The following is a 19836-nucleotide window of genomic DNA, read 5'->3' as shown; positions in this document are numbered from 1 at the left end:
GCACAGAATCTGCACAAAAATCCGCACAACCGTTTTCATGTAAAAAATCGAATTGCCCAATTAAATATGGCAGTAGCTGATGTGACTTGGTTTCTTTCTACTTAACGCGGCCCAATTATAACGGGACTTTTTTTCTTCCCCTATTTTTTTCGTCTTTTTCAAAGTGTAATTTTCTTCAGCGCAGTCGGAGTTACAAGCTCCCAGGAGCGGAGGCCTAACAGGAAACCGCGACGCGTGGAGCCCGCGTGCCTTGGGTGGGTGTCAGAATCAGACGAAGGTTACTGGGACAACTCCGGTCTCCAGTGAAGAACAGACCCGAGCGAACGCGAAGCGATCGGAAGTTGAATTTAAAAATTATCTACTAGCCCGCGTTCTATAGGAATCCGCTCCTTAAACCGGACTTCCGTTCTTCTCCGTTCAACAGCGAGTGCGAAAGTCTGTATGCTAATCCAAACGATTTAACGTTGTCAGACTGTGCTGTACATTCGAATACCCTTAGCGGTTTTGTTCATTCTTCTGTCGATGCATGAATTCAGGATTTCCGGCGATCTTGACAATCTGGTAAGTCAGGGATTGTCAAGGATTTATGGCGACCTGGAAAATTTGAGGAATCCTTAAGATATGCAGGGAATTTCGCGAAAGCGCTTAGTGCGGATCGAGTCAATGGAGAATTGGAGAGGTCAGACAGATTTAATAACTTTAAAGCGTACATCTGTATTATTATGACGTGTTGCTATTTTAAAGTAGTTGCATTGGTTTTCTCGTAAATTGTCTATAAAATTTCACAATTTGTGTCAAAAATGTATTGTCCAATCTCTTCCATAGACTAGTTCCACTGTGTGGCACGGCGCACAGTGGATTGAGTCAATAGGAGAGGTCGGACAAAATTTGGAAACTTTAAAGCTCATAACTCGTTCATACAAACTTTGAGGTTGTAAGGTGACTTCATGGTTTCCTCGAAAATGTTCTCCTTAAACACCGTTGAAATTTAAATGTACGAATAACATCAAAATTGCAGTGTTGCCAAAATTTCATGTCCGACCTCTAATTGACTTTCCACCGTACGCGTACAAAAGGAGCGAGTATAATTCAATAGGGAAAAAAATTCAAGTGGAAGCTTTATTTGAATATCAGGGAAAGTCAGGGTAAAGCAAAAATAGTCAGGCAAACTGAAACCGGGGAAATTATGGAAACCCTGAAATATCGAGCTCTAAGTCTCACAATATTGTGCCCAAAACGTATCAGATTAGAGTTTAGAATAGTTTTGTTCTCTCGACTGGATTTTTTAAAAAAAAATGCTCCTGAATCACTTCTCAGAATCCTGATAACAATAACTCAATTTTGAGTTTTTGTGGTCTGAAGCCCCGTCTCTCATTGGGCGATCACTATTAATGATACGCGCGTATTTGCGTTAGACGTCAGAGTCGGTAGCATGACGTAGTTTGCGATATATTGATTGATTTGTCATTTAAACCTATGAAAAGAATCGATAAACGGGGTGTTCGCAACGAAACCTTAAATAATCGATTCTTTACCATAGCTTCAAATGGAGAAATATCGATAATCTGCCATTCACGCTTCGCAATTGGTTAGAGTTCTTGTTTCTCGCATGGCAATGAGTCTGAAATACATCAGAGTTTTTCCAGCGAGTTAATATTTTGTTGTCTCTCAAAAGGGAACTCATAACTAGGGCAATTTATTGAAATTTGCACGACGTGACTGCCAGTGATGCGGTCAGATATCATCAATTTTCGCTTTGATCTCGTATTCGGAGCTAATGTGAGAATTCCTGTAAGGCTGCAGGACCGCTAACTGTAAATATAAAACTCTAGGTCTGTGATCATCCACCGAGCGTTCAGCTCAATTGTTGCCCTTTCAAATAAGGTTGGGATGAAAGTTTGTGTCTCTTACGATTAAAATAAAGGTATTCTTGGATTTTGGAAGAAACCATCGTGAAAAATAAAAAAAAACCTCTGAAAAAACAAATAACTAGATTTTTTAGCGGAAAGTTTGTAGTACCTGAAAAGTCAAGGACTTTACTCGCAACTGATCCGTCGGTAAAATTCGTTACTTATGATGATTTGAATCAACTGTACCATATTTTGCAATAAGGAACCACTATTTGTGGCTCATTTTAGAAACAACGTATATGCTACTGGTCTCTCTCTGCAGAAAGGTGCTTTTACGAAAGAGCCAGAGATGCAAAATGAGATTTCCTTATTGCAAAATGGCGAAAAGCCAAATATGCAAAAATATGAAGTCGAGCTTTTTCAGTATGCTATAAAAGTTCGTGTACTGTAATCGCACCCAGAGCAAAATATTCCGGGCAATACGAACCGATAATTTTAGTATGCTTGTCTCGGTTCAGAGGATTTCATGTTCGGTGAGCCGAAGGCTCAGTACAAAAAATCGAAATTTCAGTTCAACGAACCGAAGTTTAAGTTCAACGAACCGACACACCTTGGTTCATGTGACCCTCATCTCGTATCGACCGAAGATTTTGGGTTTTGCGAACTGAGACTCTGCATGGTTCATCGAAGAGTGATTTCTTAAAGTGAACTTAACGCAACTAGAATGACTCTTTTGGCCAGGTACGAAATTAAAAACCAAAGTATACGTCTCTTATCGAATGCGTCTATCGTCTTAAAAGACGATTGACGTATTTAAAGTTAACTCATATTTTAGAAACTAATGGTTTAAATCCACTTCCCGCTTCGAGATAATCCGGAGTTCTTGTTCAAATCTAGCACTAAAGTAGTTTTGGTATTATTTACGACGGGAAAGCTTTCTGTGCACTAACCTTTTCTCGACAAAATCAAAAATACCTTGGGTTTAAAGAGGAAGGAAATGTGTATGAAATCAAAATCTAGCTATTTCCCTAACGAATAGGTTGATTTCATAATGCATAATTTGAGGGGCTTGGAGTACAAGGCGCACAAGTGCAGTTTCTGCTATTTCGAGTAGTACTAGCTTTAAAGTTTCGAAATTACATGGATCCTTATGGCGGAAAAAAGTTCAAACTGACTTTCTGATGCTTAAATATTGGAATTTAGGAGCGAATGTTTCACAGCACAGAATATGCATGGAGACTAGCCTTATGCTTGAAATAATGCATATCTCAATGTTTTCAAAAACTGCACATATGAGCCTTGTCTTCCAAGCCCCTCATTTTGACTTGCATCGATTATGGATTTTTTCGCGAGCAAAAAGTTTGAATTTTCAGATTATAATGTACAAACAATTAATAACCTCTCCTTAACGAGTTGATTTTGGAAGTTTTTGATGTGTTCAAGGAATTGTCTTTGTAACATTTTTAGGCCATTTTTTCCCCTGTTCAGTACACTCGAAAAAATAGAAAAAACACATTGAATCGAGAGTCCAGACCTTGAAAACATTGAAAAGATAAATTACTCTTGATTCAATCTGATTTTTGCTTGAATCAAAACGAAATCCCTCAAATTAAGAGGCTTGGTTCTTGATTTAACTAGATTTTGATTGAATCAAGAGTAGTTTTTCTTGTCGATGTTTTTAAGAGTCTGGACTCTGGATCCAATGTATTTTTTTTCCAGTAGGGATCATTGAGAGTTCAATGAAACCATTCGTGAACGGTCTTCGATGACTAGGTTCTGCTGCACGCGTGCGTGACAGTTGGCAACCGTGAGCGACGGTGCTCGCATTATCGTTGTTTGATTTATCGACTCGCTCACTCGGGGAGTCTCGGAGTAGGTATACATGTTTTCTCTAGGTAAGAAGGTTAAGGTCACTACTCTTGAGGTGTTGTGTTTACACTTGCGCTTTGCCTGCAGTAGTTACTCTTTTGACTGACGCATGCGCAGTATTCTCATCTCAAGCTTTTTCAATCGTGGACCCTGTGATATGGGGATCTAACAAGAGAGAACTTTCTCGTTCCGGCGGGCTGCTTATCGAAATTGATAGACGAAGCGATAGAAAAAGAAGACGTAGGGAGTATTGAGTCTAACAAGAGAGAACTCTCTCATTCCTGCGGGCTGATCATTGAAATTGATAGACGAAGATATAGAAAAAGAAGACATAGGGAGTATTGAGTGATCCTATTGGTTGAAGCGGGTGATTGCTATAGACTAAATGAGAAAATGATGGACTAACTATAGGGTCTCTCATGGGTTGCCGTTCGTTAGTCTATTACTAACCTACTCTGTAAATTGCAGCCACCCGCGTTCACCAATAGGATCCCTCCATACCTCTTTTATTTGTCCTCTATGTCTATTGTTTTGTCTTTCAGTTTCAATAATCGGCCCGCTGGTATGGAAATGGACCACCAGCAGTGGCGATTCTTGAGAGTTAGCAACCCTGTTTTCCTCCATTTAAATGTACGTGAAACAATCGACTCCAGTGGGCCGATTATTGAAATCGATAGACAAAGCTATAGACAAAGAAGACGAAAGGGATATGGAGCGATCCTGTTGGTTGAAAAGGGTGGTTCCTATTGACTAAGGGAGAAAATGATGGACTTGCTTCTAGGGACTCTCGTGGGTTGCCGTTAGTCAGTCTATTACGTACCCTCTATTTCCATTGCAAATTACAATATTTTCCCTTTAATTATGGTAAAAACTGGAGCAGAAAGTCAAAAATGATGACACGCAGTCCTACAGCATGCCTACAGTCTTGTAGACGCTAATATGCGTTTCACGCCAATAATTGACTGTCTAAACTGCGTTTGGTGCAATGCGAGAAGTATTCACGCAGTCTCGTAGGCGCTAATATGGGCCTTACGCCGACCGCACTGTTTGGCGCAATGCGTGAAGTATTCCTTAAGTCTTGCAGGCGCTAATGTAGGTTTAACGCCAGCCGCACTGTGTACGGCGTGATTATTCGAACTCGCGGTAGAATAATCGTGACATCAAATACTAGAGCTTAAAAGGCCTATGCTGTGTTTCGACGTCGTATGAGCATTCGACTCCGTTTAATGTGACGCACTCTATCATGGCGGACCCGTTCTCTTCCTGATATTCCAACCGACCTTCTCCAGAATGGAGATGTTGCATGTGTGAGGGATTTGCGATTTGACCATTGATTCTTATGTAAAAGTTCGCGAGAAACACGATGGTGCCACTGGTTTTCTCTGAAATCAACTCCCAAGCTCCAAAAAAGCTCTCAAAGTGAGGCCAAAATGGAGGGGATATCCCACCCTACCCTGAGAGTCCACCTCTACATCAAAACAAACTCTCCATGCAAAGATAGGTAGCAAATACATTGACAGGGCTGCCACTTTATTTGGGGACTCCAAAACTGAAAACACGGCAACCCTGCTAATGTATTTGCTCCCTATCTTTGCATGAAGAGTTTGTTTTGATGAAGAGGTGGACTCTCAGGGTAGGGTGGGATATCCCCCCCCCCAATTTTCGCCTCAAGTTGAGAGCTTTTTTTGAGCTTGGGAGATGATTTCAGAGAAAACCAGTGGCACCATCGTGTTTATCGCGAACTTTTACATAAGAATCAATGATCAAGTCGCAAATCCCTCACACATGCAACATCTCCATTCCATCTCCGTTGCTCTTAGCATACCCGTGTCCGTTTCTTCAGCTGTTGGTTTCATGCCACCCTGCTCTTTCTAACGGTGACTGTTGGTGTGTTTCAGATGAGAAGAGAATGCCGAGTCTCCTATCGCCCGTCGGGGCGCAGATGGCGTTCGCGCAGGGGCACGTGTTCAACGACATGTGCGCGGCGATGTGGTTCAACTACCTCCTCGTCTACCTCACCTTCGTCGTGGAGTTCCGGCCGAGCATCGTCGGGGCGGCCATCCTCATCGGGCAGCTCGTCGACGGCATCGTCTGTCCTTTCATCGGCTTCCTCTCCGACAAGATGAAGTTCGGCTTCTTCAACTACGGACGCCGCAAGTCCGCACATCTCATCGGTAAGCCCCCCACAGATACCCCGCAACATCAGTCTGTGCGATGTAATCGGACGAGGCAAAACTTAAGGGTAGTGATGGTTGATGAGCAACTTGTTGGGCAAAAAATCAAATAAAATTCGCCTAGTCGTCACATTCCAGGCAAAGTATCACAAGCGCCATGCGACGATTAAAAATTTCCGCCGCCATTTTATTTTTTTACTGAGAAATTGTTGGTTGAATCTGTTTGAAAATTTCACTAAATTTTATCGGCAGCACAAAGAAAATTCGGTGAAATTTTCGGACAGCTTCGTTGAACAATTTCTCTGTAAAAAAATATAATGGCGGCGGAAATTTTTAAACGTCGCATGGCGCTTGTGATACTTTGCCTGGAAGGTGACGTAGTGATAACCAGGGTGTCTATGAGTCCAGAATTTCCGGAAAGTCCGGAAGTAGTGCTGATTTTTTAAGGGCGGTCCGGAAGTACTGAAAAAGGGCGTATATTCCGCACGAAGGTCCGGATTTTTTTTAAAGTCGATGTCATTTTTGTCGCAATTCGAAGAGAGATTGAATTTTTTGAGAAATTCAAATTTTTGAAATTTTTTGGATTTCGTTAATGGGAGGTATTGGGAAAGTTCTGAATTTGTACTGTTCCTGAGGTACTGAACATCTTGGGAATGTACTGAAAAAGTACTGTAAAAGTACTGATTTTTGGCCAGCCTGTTTTAGTAGACATCCTGGACAACTCATAAATGTCGAGATGAGTACCCACTCTGCAAAGCGAGTTTATCCAAACTAGATCAGGATTGCTAAACCAATTGGACGTATTTCTTCCAAGCGGAACCAGAGACATGTGGGAAGAAGGGGTGTGCTCGTCAGTCGAGGGCCGTAAGAATGAATGAGAATTATGGAGCGCCAGTGACGTCAGCGGTGACGAAGCCGCCGTCGCGGGTCAGAATGGACCACTAGATAGTCGAATTCAGCACTCTGATACATGTTTCTACCAAATTTTACGTAAACACGATGCACACAACGAAATTACCGAAATAACTCCTACAGGATTTTTGATCTGATGCGTGAATTCAAACCACCCGCTCATGAAAACTCATGCTCTACGTGATCACATCGCGCGCTAAATGTTTATCATGACAGTCTCTGCGATGTAAAAATCTTCAACTTCATCTTGACACTTTGGCTCAGTTATAGCAAATTACCAATAGTTTGAACAACCTATGGTGGAAATGAACATTGCTCGACTGAGAAGCTTGCTGAAACCGTTGTAGTGCGCGATTTGACTCACGTAGAGCTTTGAGTTTCTTGTGAGCGGCAGTTCAAATTCCTCGTAATCAGTGCGAAATAAAAACGTTAATATCTTCGTTAGAAGTTGATTTCGGTAATTTTCGTAGTGTGAATCGTGTTCTACGTGAAATTCTGGTTAAGAAACATGTATCAGATGCTTAAATTCGTACCTTGTCTAGTGGTCCATTGGACGTATTTCTTCCAAGCGGAACCAGAGACATGTGGGAAAGAAGGGTGTGCTCGTCAGTCGACGGCCGTAAGAATGAATGAGAGTTATGGAGCGTCAGTGACGTCAGCGGTGACGAAGCCGCCGTCGCGTGGTCAGAATTAATTCCTGAGCCCTGTCCACAACCTTCTCCTTCTTGTCACATGCCCATGGCTCATGAGTGCCGCATTCAGTTGGCACATAGTTCCGTTCGGCAGAATGTAAAATCTGCTTTTCCATTTCTCCAAAAGGAATCACGCTTATTACGGATGGACGTCGTTTCTTATGCAGCTTTCTAGAGCACACACTACATTTCCCACTCGTCTTTTATTCCGTTTGGCAGTAACACGTCCAATTTGTGCAATGTAATTGGACGAAGCAAAACTTAAGGGTAATGATGGTTGACGAGCAACTTGTTGAGCAAAAAATCAAGCAAAATTCGCCTAGTGATAATGAGTCAATTGCGCTGGTTACAGAATCGTGTTTTGATGCTTGATTCTTGTAGATTAGCGAAAAATAAGAAGATCTGTCTTGGCAGCAACTCTCTACGTTCAATGTTAACTGAGATATCGCGCTTTGAAAAATCGGTTTATGACGTCATCCACCGCGGTAGTGACACCGTTGATCTCTTCCACCTTACTTTCATCGATCACTGAGGCACACATTTGCACTGGTTACTCAACGTGAAACTCGGATGAAAGCATAGTGGAAAAGATTAACGGTGTCACTACCGCGGTGGATGACGTCAATAACCGCATTTTTCAAAGCGCGAAATCTCGGTTAACATTGAACGTAGAGAGTTGCTGTTTGGGCGGATCTTATTATTTTTAGCTACTCTACAAGAATCAAGCATCCTAGCCTAGGTACCCCTCTCTAACAGGCTTATTGTTAGCTTGAATCAATACATAATGCATGAACCTATTCCTATGGCCAGATATCGTCCGTTTTAGGTTTCGCCTTCAATTTCGCCACATAGGCAACAAATATACCGGGGAGCGCGAATAGTTGTCTATTCGAAAAAGAACGCAATTATATCACTCCAAAAGCTTTGATTGATAAACGATGCTATGAACCTATCGTTAAGTATTGTCTATCTGAAGTTCGCCTTCAATTTTGCTGCATAGACAACGCAACATACCTGCCGGGAAGTGCGAAAAGTTATCTATTCTAAAAACACGCAAATGATGCTGTTGATTAGCTATCACGTTCTAATTTTTCGCCTTCTTCAGGGTCCTTTCCCTTACTTTTTCGCACATTTTTCAATTATATACGAGCTTTAATCATCTGAATACGTTTATATAACAAGCTGAAGTAACCCATTGACAATTGCTGCAAGCATTGATTCAGATTAGCTGTCAAAAATTTTGAATTTCTTTTTAATTGCACCTTATTTTTTTTCTTTTTTACAGGCACAATAGCTGTTTTCCTATCATTTCCATTTGTATTTATGCCGGTCCCATCGTTTTTGAAAAATGAGGATCAACTCATTCAACTTTTATACTACAGTGTATTCATTGCTGTTTTTCAAGTTGGATGGGCTACGGTACAAATCGCACACTTAGCCATTATCACAGATCTCACTAGTAACTTCCAAGAAAGGACATGGCTCATGTCCCTGAGGTAAATATCAATTCATGCACGTTATATTACTAACTAATTTACAGAAAATCGGTTTCAGTGAGCACCATGTGTTTTAAATGTGATGCACTTCAAGGGAACATTTTTCATCCCTAGTAAACATGAATCAGCCTGACGTCAGGCTGACTCACTTTTACTAGGGATGGGAGATGCCACTTATAATCCATGCATAAAAAGTGAACTAGAAGGTTCCCTTTTCCATGCATTCGAAAAGCTTTTTTTGCAAAGAGTGGTCAAGGGTTATCACCACAACCTAAATGCAAATTGCTATTGCTTGAATTTGCAGAATTCTTTAGTGGACGACAAACAACACAGATTTTAAAGAAAAAGGTGAATGTTAAAAAACTCAATTTACCTTAATACTCTAAAACGTGGTGCTAGACGAGCTTTATTTTATAAGGGTAAATTAAGTTTTTTAGCATAGACCCTTTTCTTTCAAATCTCCTTTCCTCAATGTTTTTTAGTCCTTATTTTACCGTTTTAACACTGATCTTGTTAACACATTACATTCTTTACCTTTATTTACGCTCCTATAAAGCAGATGTTTCAAAATCCTCTAAGCTTCATGTGAAAATTCTCAAAAATTCCCCAAAAAATTAATATTTTTCATTCTAATTTTTTAATGAGAGATGTTTCATGATATTTCTTTAATTGAACCCTGTTTTTTTCTCTTCTTTTCCAGGAATATTTTTACGCAGCTTTCAATTTCCTCCGTCTTTGTCATTGCCCTAGTTGCCCTAGAATTATGTCCTGACAAACAAGTTGTAACATCTTATCTGCAATTGGATGATCCTTTAGTCGATGAAAATCCCGAAGATCTAAACCCAAACTGTTATAAACAGTTTATTGTAAGTTCTCAAGATTGACCTAATTACCTTAATTTTTTGTTATTTTAGACAAGCAGCAGTTAAAGGTCGCTCATGCATTCAATATTTGGATACACTTAGTCTATTTTACAACTGACAAATTTTTCTTTGAATTCTGAGAATTTTTTTCTAATTTACTGGCCCTATAAGGAATACATACAGGAATCATCTATGACATTCATCCAAAAGCATAAGTTCCTAATACTTTTTGAAAACACTCGATTCTTTCAGTGAATTTATTCGTGCTTTTAGAAAACAGCAACGCACAAATTTGAATAGATTTTAAGCTAAATCTTATCACAAAATCCACTGAGATAAGACCATAATCTTTGAACTCTTCAAGATTCAGGTGAAAATTGTTTACCTCTTTAACCATTTGGAAAACGACGAAGAGTAAATTTTGACATTAATCTTTTATTTTTCAGATTATCGTCGGTGTGATTTCGGCAGTCGGTCTGGTAGAAACTCTCTGGTATCATTTGGGAGTGCAAGAAGTCTCAGAAGACAATGAACTCCATCAAACCTTGATCGATCCTCAACAACGAAGAATCTCCCCGTGGTCACTCTTTCGCCGACGAAAGTTCTACTCAGTAACTTTAGTTTATGTTTCAGCTAGGTTGTTTTTCAACCTGCTTCAAGTTTTCATTCCTGCATACGTTATCGAAACTCTGAAGCTTCCACGATCTTATATCACCATTATACCTTTAATAACTAATTTAAGCAATTTTACAACATCACTGATGACAACGAAGCTGAACGTTGTATTTGGGAGAAAGGTAAGCATGAAGAGCATTTCATTCTTTTCATTATCACATTGGAAAACCAGGCCTGAAGAAATCCAAAATGTGAAAAACCTGTGCTCGATGATTTTTATTTTGGACAAAATTGCATTGGTTTTAAATCTTCAAAATTTTTCATGATCCAAAATGCTCAATTTTCCCTAATCCTAATTGAGTATGTTAAGCAAATGAGACAAGTGGTTCAGTCATATGTTGTGTATCCAGTGATCAACATTTCCTAAAATTTGTCAATGAAATGTTATGATTTTCTGTTTACTTTTTTTCATGTTTGCTGTAAATAATTTCTATTCCAAAAAATAAAAACTATTTATTTAAAAACATTACAATTGTAGCAGAAACTGCTGCCCTTTGTAATCAAATAGTATATATATTGATGGGGTAAGTCGGCAATCACATAACTTGGTTTGTGACGTCGTAGACTTCCTGTCATACTTTATTTTTTAAACGGAAAACTATTCAACGGCAATTCTTTAAAACTGCAGTGATTTTTCCTCTCTGTGCGAAGAAAATTCTGTATAAACTTTAAGTAATGATGTCAATTTGTTCTCCACTAAAAAAATAACATAGAGGTGGAGATTTTCAGAAATGTTGCAAACGAGTTATGTGATTGCCGACTTACACCGTCAATATGCAATTGCCCTTGTACATCAAATCTAGCTCGTGGGCAAAAGTACGATTTTATCAATGTGAATGTTTTCTACTCTTGTTCACAAGATGTCTGTCGCATTGCATTATCCTTCTACTCACTTATAACTTAACATTTCTCTTTGTTGATTCACAGATTACCTTTTACATTGGATGTCTACTTGGCATTATCTCTGGAGTTTTTATATTCTTACAAAATTTCGGCGACTTATATCGATATGATTTGATATTTGGTGTCGCCACTGTCATCGGTTAGTAATTTTTTTTTCTTCAAAGGAACAACAGCCTCAAAAATTCAAGCAATAAAGTAGTCAACTCCCAGTGATAGTGATCTAGCTTTTCAATGATCTATAATGAAATTTTACGAGTTGAGGATTTTTTTTTTATTTTCACTGAAACATGAAAGGTGATTGGAAGAAAGTACAGATGTTGACTTCGTTCATTTTTAAAAATATGGCTTTGCACAATCTTGGAGCTTTCAAGAGTGTTTCTACCAAGTGGTGGACTCAGAGCTCAATTCTGCAGTGAGAATTAAGTTTAAAACCGAGCTATATAGATGGTCAAAGTGCAAAACCACATACCTCCATTTTTGACATTGCAGACTTTCTGTCATACTTTATTTTTCTTTCAGAAAACTAGTCAACGTAACTTCTTGAAAACTTCCTTGATTCTTCTTCTCTGTCAGCAGAACATTTTGTATAGATTTCAAGCTATAAAATTGACTTCCTCCTCTCCAAAAAAATAAAATAAGAGCAGAAATTTAAAAACACCGTAATGGGGATGCGTCATCTCTTACTTTGTTTGGAAAACAAAGAGAATGTAAAAGCAGCCCGAAACGGAAACGACAATTGAAAACATAGGAAAAAGCGGAAAGAAGGCTAAAATACAAATTATAAAGGCAGGACGTTTCAGTACCTTACGGCACCATTATCAACTGCTATAAAAAAGAATTAAAAATAAAAAAGAAATTAAAATAAAAACCAGCAAACGGCGTTACATAGTGAAATTGGTAAATCTACCATTTTTCAATGGATTTACCAATTTCACTATGTAACGCCGTTTGCTGGTTTTTATTTTAATTTCTTTTTTATTTTTAATTCTTTTTTTTAGCAGTTGATAATGGTGCTGCAAGGTACCGAAACGTCCTGCTTTTACATTTCGTATTTTAGCCTTGTTTCCGCTTTTTCCTGTGTTTTCGATTACTTTGTTTGTTGATATATAAAAATGAAGGATGTAAAAACCAGTCTATGATGTGGAATTTCGGAGGTCCAGGGAGCCTCTGGGAGAAGCAGTACACTTCATCCAGTACCTTTATCATCTATTTGAAGCCTCCGCCATTAAAAGCTGGAAGGATTATTTTTTCATATTTTAAAGAAATCAGCTCCTCTTATTTAATTTTTTTAAGATAAATAATTTGGTTTATCCCTTGTTTCGAAACATTTACTGTTCTTTGTTAACAACATTTTTTTAAAAAATTGAGAAGGCAAACGTTTCTTTTTGACCATTCTAATCTTTGAGCAGCGTAGAAGTTTTCTCAAAACCCATTTGTGAGAAAAAGCTGTAAAAAAGCTGCTCTTTAAATGAATGGATGCTGTTTTTTTTAAACTAATGTAACTTTCTCACCATTTTTTAAAAATCAAATCCTCAGAACGCTTTTTTGTAGAGGAAGTTTGTCACATATCAGCCTCCAAAGACGAATTCTCCTGGTTCATGTGGTGTTAAAATGGGAGGCTTTGAAAACTTAGAACAAATTTGCCTCAAAATTTAAAAAAAGAAACTCTACATCCATATTTTTTTACAGATTAAGTCTTACACCAGAAATTAGCGGAGGGTAAATGATCACAGTGGATGATTTTCTGTTTTGTCCAAAAATCCTCGAACCTTAGTGCAGTCACTACTCTCCCCAAATTGCATTGCATTTTGATGAAACCTAATCTTTTATTGGATTAATGTCTATCTTCTACCCAAATGGTGAACTATGATTACAGACTGTATTTTATTTGTCAAATTTTAGGTATCGCAACAGGAATTCTCACTGTGACAGCCTTAGGATTAATAACAGACTTGATCGATCAAGATCCTAACAATGGTGCGTTTGTCTATGGATTTATGAGTCTCATAGAGAAAGTTTTCAATGGAGTCGTTGTTGCAGTCATACAATTCTGGTAAGTGTGAGTGTGAGATGCTGTCCTAAATTGAATTGCTAAATTGTTAGTATTTACCATCAATTTCTCTGCATTTTTCAAGGCGAGTACACTGCATTTTGTATTAAATTTTGTACTCTGCAGTTACTTCTGTGGAGGACCCCTATACAACGTCTCCTTTGCAATGCAGCGCCATGGGCAATTGCTGAGCAAAATGCTGATCACTGAAACTGTCTTGGTCTGGCATGACCACTGAAGAAACGACTTCTTGCTACTCTGATTGGCCTGGTAGTGAATGTTTTAATAGAAATTTTCATTTTCCCACTTTGGAAGGCCATTGAAGGATGTAATGAAATTGCACCCATTTCATTTTCCATCAAAATCTAGACTTTTAAATTATTTTGGTGTGTTAAATGTTAATAGTTTTTACCAAAAATGTAATGTCTTTCTTTGACTCCAATTTTATTTATTCCTAAACCTTGCATTTTTCAGTAAACCAAAAGACAAAATTGCGTTTGGTGCCTACGGAAAGTATGTCATCTTCATATGCTGTATTATGCCCTGTGCTCTTGGGATTATCTTCATGTTCTTTACTCCCATCAATCTTGGTAAGTTCCTTTTTACTGCCATCATTTCTTATTTCAGTTAGATTTCGTTTTATTCACCTACCATTTTATGAATTTCAATGAAAAAATTATTTTCGAGGTTTTGAATATCCAAATTACTGTCAAAATTATGCTGAATGCTGGATTGTATATCATCACAGCAGAGTTCGACAGTTACGAAGTGTAGCTTTCTGTAATTTTCAGTTTCAATCATCGATTCTCTTGCCAGTGTTTATTGTCTAATGTTATTGGTTGAGCCTCAGAAAGAACAGAGGGCTAAGAGGGTAATCACTCCTTTCCCATTCTTTTTAAAATTTAATGTGATAAATTCTTCTTGATGAGGCAAAAACCTAGATTTGCATTCTCACTCTTCGGAGTGGACGAAATAACTACCTATTATTTTGATCAATGGAACAAGCAATGGACCTCCAGACATGGTGCAAATTTAAGCACTATGTTGTATGTTTTCTAATCAAAATTTCTTGTCGAACACGATTTGTGTAGCGAACATTTTTGAAGATTATTCCAAACCCATATATAATATTTTTTTTTTTTTTTTTTTTTTTTTTTTTTTTTTTTTTTTTTTTTTTTTTTTTTTTTTTTATTCTTCAAATACATGTTACAACCACCTACTAGGTGTAAATTAACTTTTCTTTACAAATAAAGTAACTTAGAAATTGACTAACGTCTAATTTTTGTTTTTAGACCGTCTAATTTTTGTTTTTAGGGCTAAATTAATAATATATTTGAGACATTAATTCTAACTTGTCTTGCATAAAAAAAGCATAATCTACTTGAATTAAATTACTTATCAGGCGTTACTGCAGCAGTCCCTGCAGCATAAATATATAGCAATCTCAATTGTGTTGCTTTACCTTGGCTATTGATACTTTTTTACACTTTGAACAACACTAAATTGCCATCAAATTGTTCGCTGAAGTCTTCTCGACAAAACCATTACTGATAAGTCAGTTTTTTTTACAATGAAAACTTTAATTATTATGAAAACCAGTGATTTTTAGGTGTGTAGCACTAATTCCTCACTACGCAAAAACCTCAATTTAATATTATTAAACTAAAAGGAAGTCTCCAAAGTTTAGAAAACTTTTAAGGCAGCATCAATTCCACCTCATAACTCAAGAATTGCCAAGTTTCATCTTTTGTATCATCTTTTATCTCACATTTTCAAGTGTCGGTTACGCTGCGTCTGTTACGTAACCGACACAATATGGCAGGGCCGCCATGTTTGCGTGGACCTCCAGCAGTCCCGCGGGAAGCGCTGATACCTGATTCAATGGCTTGTTTATCAATCACTTTAACTTTGCACTGAATCAAAATAGAGCGTGCCAAAGCTGGAAAAAGGAGGTTCAATACCTTTAAAATGAGGTAATGAAATCCTGTTAAAATTGGTGCACTTTTATTTTTAAGGTATTTCACATTTTAACTATTCCTGTTATCGTGAAATCACCCACATGGCGGGGGAGGAACACTGTATGATCAAGGAGCTTGCCAAAACCATTGTAGTGTGCGATTTGTTTATGTTGACTCCGGTTTTTCTTGTGAGCAGTAAATTTAAATTTTTCGTAAACTGTGCAAATAAAAATGTAAATATCTTAGTCAGGAGTTGATTTTAAAGATTTTCATTGCCCAGATTGTGTACAAAAATAAAATTTTCCGGAGGAAGCATGTATCTAAATGCGTATATTCGCACCTTGGCTAGTGGTCCATTATATGAAAAATGCTCAAAGATATTTTCAGCCTCAATGACTAAATGAAGCCTTCTTGGTAGTCAGAGGCCAATCACCAATGCTGTCTCTTATTTAACTTGAAAGTGATGGTTTGAATTTATTTTTTTTTTACGTTATGGTAATGATTTTTGTTTAGCTGCATCTAATCGAGAAAATGAGAGGATACCACCTCCTGAGAGTGAAAAGCAGACCGGTTCCTCGAATTCAGAAAATGACTCAAACTCTTCAGGTAATATTTTTTTTCCTACCACAAATTATCCACTACAATGACAAACGAAAGAGAAGGCACAGTAAGACCTCAATTTATCATATTGCAATTCAACGGATTCTGCAATTCAATAGATCGATCTTCCGATCCCCTCAAGGGCTTCAAGCTAATTCAAACGAACAGATTCCACGATTTAACATATTGACTCGTTCTTCCTGTGGAATTTGATAAATTCGGGTTTTACTGTAGTTAAAATTGAGTTTTACAAAATGATTCGAGTTTAAAGAATTGTGTAATTGTTTTTGCAGAAAATATTTGTGGGCCGCTTTATATTAGAATATCAGTGAATAGAGCGGTTTTTTTTTTAGTAATTTAATATTGTCAAAGGGGGATCTAGGTTTAGTGTATGAGTGTGCTGCAAGGGTCACAAGGGATCAAGAAAATTCATCAGATAAACCTCGAGCTATAAACCTCTTGCTGGATGGTTTTAGATTTTTTCGATTCTTCACAACCGCATGAACGAAGATTCTGAAAAAATGTAGTTTTGAAAAAAAAGAGAGAAAAAAAATTGAGAACCGACACACAATATTAAAACAAACGTAGAACTGTTTGTTTGCCTTATTTAATTTTCAGTTGAATGTTAATGAAAAAAGTGAGGATTTTATTTTTCCTGAAGTCAGAGGTTTTTCTTGAGACCTGTTTTTACCACCTCTAATAAATTATTAATTTTGTTGTCTTTTCAGAAGATCGAAGATGATAGTCCATCCAAACTATTCAAACGGCAATTCAATACCGGCCTCTGGCTCAGAGAAGAGTTTACCAATTTACTTATTTTTTGACTGCTGTTGTTTTTGACAGTATTGTGCATATCTTGTAAATATATTTAGGTTAATATTTTTAGTGCCTTATAAATGGACGGAGTTAAACAGAAAGGAACCAAGCCACATCGGGATTGAACCGAGAAAAAGAGCTTTAAAGTTTGGCTCCTGCATAAGACTCAATGTAAAAGATAAACTTTGAGTTCAATTTCTGCAAAATTTGCTCCAACAAAAACTTCGAATTTTTGGCGATAGATAGTAGAGCAGTGGTTGAGTTCAAAACCACTCATAACTCAATTTTTTCCAAAATGTGGGTTGGTTCCTTTCTGCTTAACTCAGTCCAAATATCCAAGGAAAGAAAGAACTGTACCATTTTGTTAGCTTAAAGCTCACTCCTCTCTTCAAACAAAAGGACCATCCCAATTTTAAATGTATTCCTCTTTTGAGTCGAGTTCATAGAAAAATCACAACAGTCAGTATGGACTTAGTTTACTTCTACTTTTTCTTTTCGAACAAACCAGCTGAATGGACCAATTTTGTCAGTAAAAATCGAAGATTCACAATCGATGATTTCTAATTTTTTCACTCTGATGAATTTTGTTTTTTCAGTATTTGGACTATTTTTATATTAAGATTTGATTATATTAAGCTGGTAAAATGGCAAAAAAAAAATTGAAACTAGACAATAAACCACTTGACAGGGTAAGAAATAAAGCTTTGCTAATATAAAGCATGCTATTTTGACAAAACTATATGCAGAACATGTGAAAAATTTCCAAAACTTTCAAAATTAATTCATAAGTGAGAAATAAGCGTTCTAAGTTCACATTATAATTAGTGATTTCAAACTTCTCACTTGCAAAAAAAATGTTATCAGGGTAGGTCAAATTGTCCATTGAAATCAGCCTGTTTGTGAGGTAAAATACAACAGCTGGTTTCATACGCATTTCCCTCCTCTTCTGATGCAAGAAACCTTTAATCTTGTCAAAAAAAAGTTAGTGCATTGGAAAATTTTTCTATCATATCACATATTATAAAAAATACCAAAATCAATTTAGTGCTCAATTTGATTTCAATAGACTTTTCTGACTTTTTCTGTGAGCGGGAAGTTTGAATTGGACATATTTCTGTCAAACGGAACTAAGCGCCAATTTAAGTTCCTTTTGAGGAAATTAGAATGCCGAATAGCGCGTTCTGTCAAACGGAACTATGCTCCATGAAAAAGCATTGGGAGTATAGGACGGAATGATCCCGACGCCCGGTTCCGCCGCCAACCCAAGCCCCCCTCTATCTTCCTCACCCTATGGCGCTTAGGTCCGTTTGACAGAAATACGTCCAATTAACGGTGACAAAAAGTGTTAATTTCCAACCTCTGCATTGAATTAGGAAAGTTTTAATGCATTTATTGTGTGCAATATAAACTTTTGAAAAGGAAACCCTGTACCCTGTCTAGTGGTCCATTGGTTACTTAACTTTCCTTGGATTTTCATTCCAACTTGAAATATCAAGTGCAATGTGTTAAATAGTCATTTTTTTATATTTTTTTCTTTGTTCTTTTTTTTCTTATTGTTTTTATTGTTACATGTTTAGGTCTTGACAAAATTATTCTCTCTTCCTTGTAAATTGACATGACTAAAGTCTTTAATTGTAGTATTATCATTACTTAATTTAAGATTGTCTTCAACTTGAAGTACATCTTTACGATCAACATCATGCAAATTGCGTTTGTTCAAACTCAGAAAGAAAGTAATGCTCAGAATTTCTCCAAAGTGCGAATACCTTATTATTACTTTTTTCTTGAACTTGACTCATGAGAATGTAACTTCTCGATTTTCAAATGGAGTGGAAGGGTTTTATTTGTGAGCATTTTGTTTGAATCTTGCTCATTCATCATTAAGGGCTATTTCTATCACCTCTGGTCAAATGTGCTTCCTACATCATTAGAGGACAAGCGTCTGGCTTCTTGTCAAAAAATAATCCCTTCTATCACCATTTGTTAGTCCAGGGTTAAATGTGTGCAATTGTTTTGAGGAACATAGTGACAAAATTCCGCCAATGCTACCTCTAAATCTTGAATCTAATCTATGAAGAAGTCAGTCGTAAACCAGTTTTACCATATGTTGCAATGTGTCACAAACCATTCTCGTTAGAAAAGCATTTGCAATGGATTGCAACACTAGCCAATCAGAAATGAGGACTTAAATTAACCTCTGGTTGAAGCTTTTGCCAGACACTCAAAGTATGTGTCAAATATTTTTCGACTTTTCCTTCTGTTGAGCGAATATAGTAAAACAAGGGAATCATTGCCTCTCGGGCAAAATTTTAATTTTATTACCCTCCTCTTGGGTCTGATGCCAAAAATTATTTTATTGTTAGACTATGTATATTAATGATTACCAATTTTAGCATCATTTGCAATCAGATTTTCAGCGCAAATATGTAGAGTGTAAGTTTGAATGGTGCTTGAAATCTACAGTGATTACAGGATCATTTTGTTAATTCTACTTTGGGCATTATTATTTTCATTCTAATTTAATTTTTTAATAAATCTGTTTTAATAAGTAAAATTCAGTCAGGTGTATTTTAACCTCCTTGAAAAATATATTTTTGTTACCTTTACCTAAACTCTAGTGGGTCACTGGCTTGATCATGAGATTGACAATAAGAAGGATGTTTTTTCATGATTCTTTATGATTCTACAATTAATGTTCGTCAGGAAAAATAACCCATTATATTTTTCTCTAGGACATAAATTAGCAACAGTGATTCTAAATTACGGCAACTAAGAATCGTTATACTTTAAAACGTTGAGACGGATGGAGGAATGAATTTCCAACCTCCTTTTCTCGGTTCTAACTTGATGTGTTTCTGTTGCACTTAGTCCAAATTTCAAAATGTGATTGAAATGAATTTTAAAGCTTACTGATAGGATCATGCAAATGGCTCATTGGGTAAAACAGAAACAAGTGTTCGTTTCTTTTACTCTCAAAC

The 19836-nt window shown here is 37.1% G+C and overlaps 1 protein-coding gene across 5 annotated transcripts in view; it reads left to right on the top strand.

Moving 5' to 3' along the window:
- LOC109033802 (major facilitator superfamily domain-containing protein 12) overlaps window positions 1–19416 on the top strand; it is a 67493-nt gene extending 48077 nt beyond the window's left edge. For 4 of the 5 annotated variants that reach the window (XM_019046578.2, XM_019046576.2, XM_072303603.1 and 1 more), the window contains exons 3-11: window positions 5618–5893; window positions 8783–8993; window positions 9694–9859; window positions 10303–10653; window positions 11459–11573; window positions 13337–13487; window positions 13959–14074; window positions 15956–16048; window positions 16771–19416. In XM_019046578.2, the coding sequence (XP_018902123.2) occupies window positions 5629–5893; window positions 8783–8993; window positions 9694–9859; window positions 10303–10653; window positions 11459–11573; window positions 13337–13487; window positions 13959–14074; window positions 15956–16048; window positions 16771–16784 (1482 nt within the window). In that variant the 5' untranslated portion in view covers window positions 5618–5628 and the 3' untranslated portion in view covers window positions 16785–19416. The remainder of the gene's footprint in view (window positions 1–5617; window positions 5894–8782; window positions 8994–9693; window positions 9860–10302; window positions 10654–11458; window positions 11574–13336; window positions 13488–13958; window positions 14075–15955; window positions 16049–16770) is intronic. The other variant, XM_019046577.2, reaches the window with a different exon arrangement.
- Window positions 19417–19836: the final 420 nt, after the last annotated feature.

This window comes from Bemisia tabaci, chromosome 8 (assembly GCF_918797505.1).
Source record: "Bemisia tabaci chromosome 8, PGI_BMITA_v3".
NCBI lineage: Eukaryota > Metazoa > Arthropoda > Insecta > Hemiptera > Aleyrodidae > Bemisia > Bemisia tabaci.
This window is presented reverse-complemented; position numbering and strand designations above follow the sequence as displayed.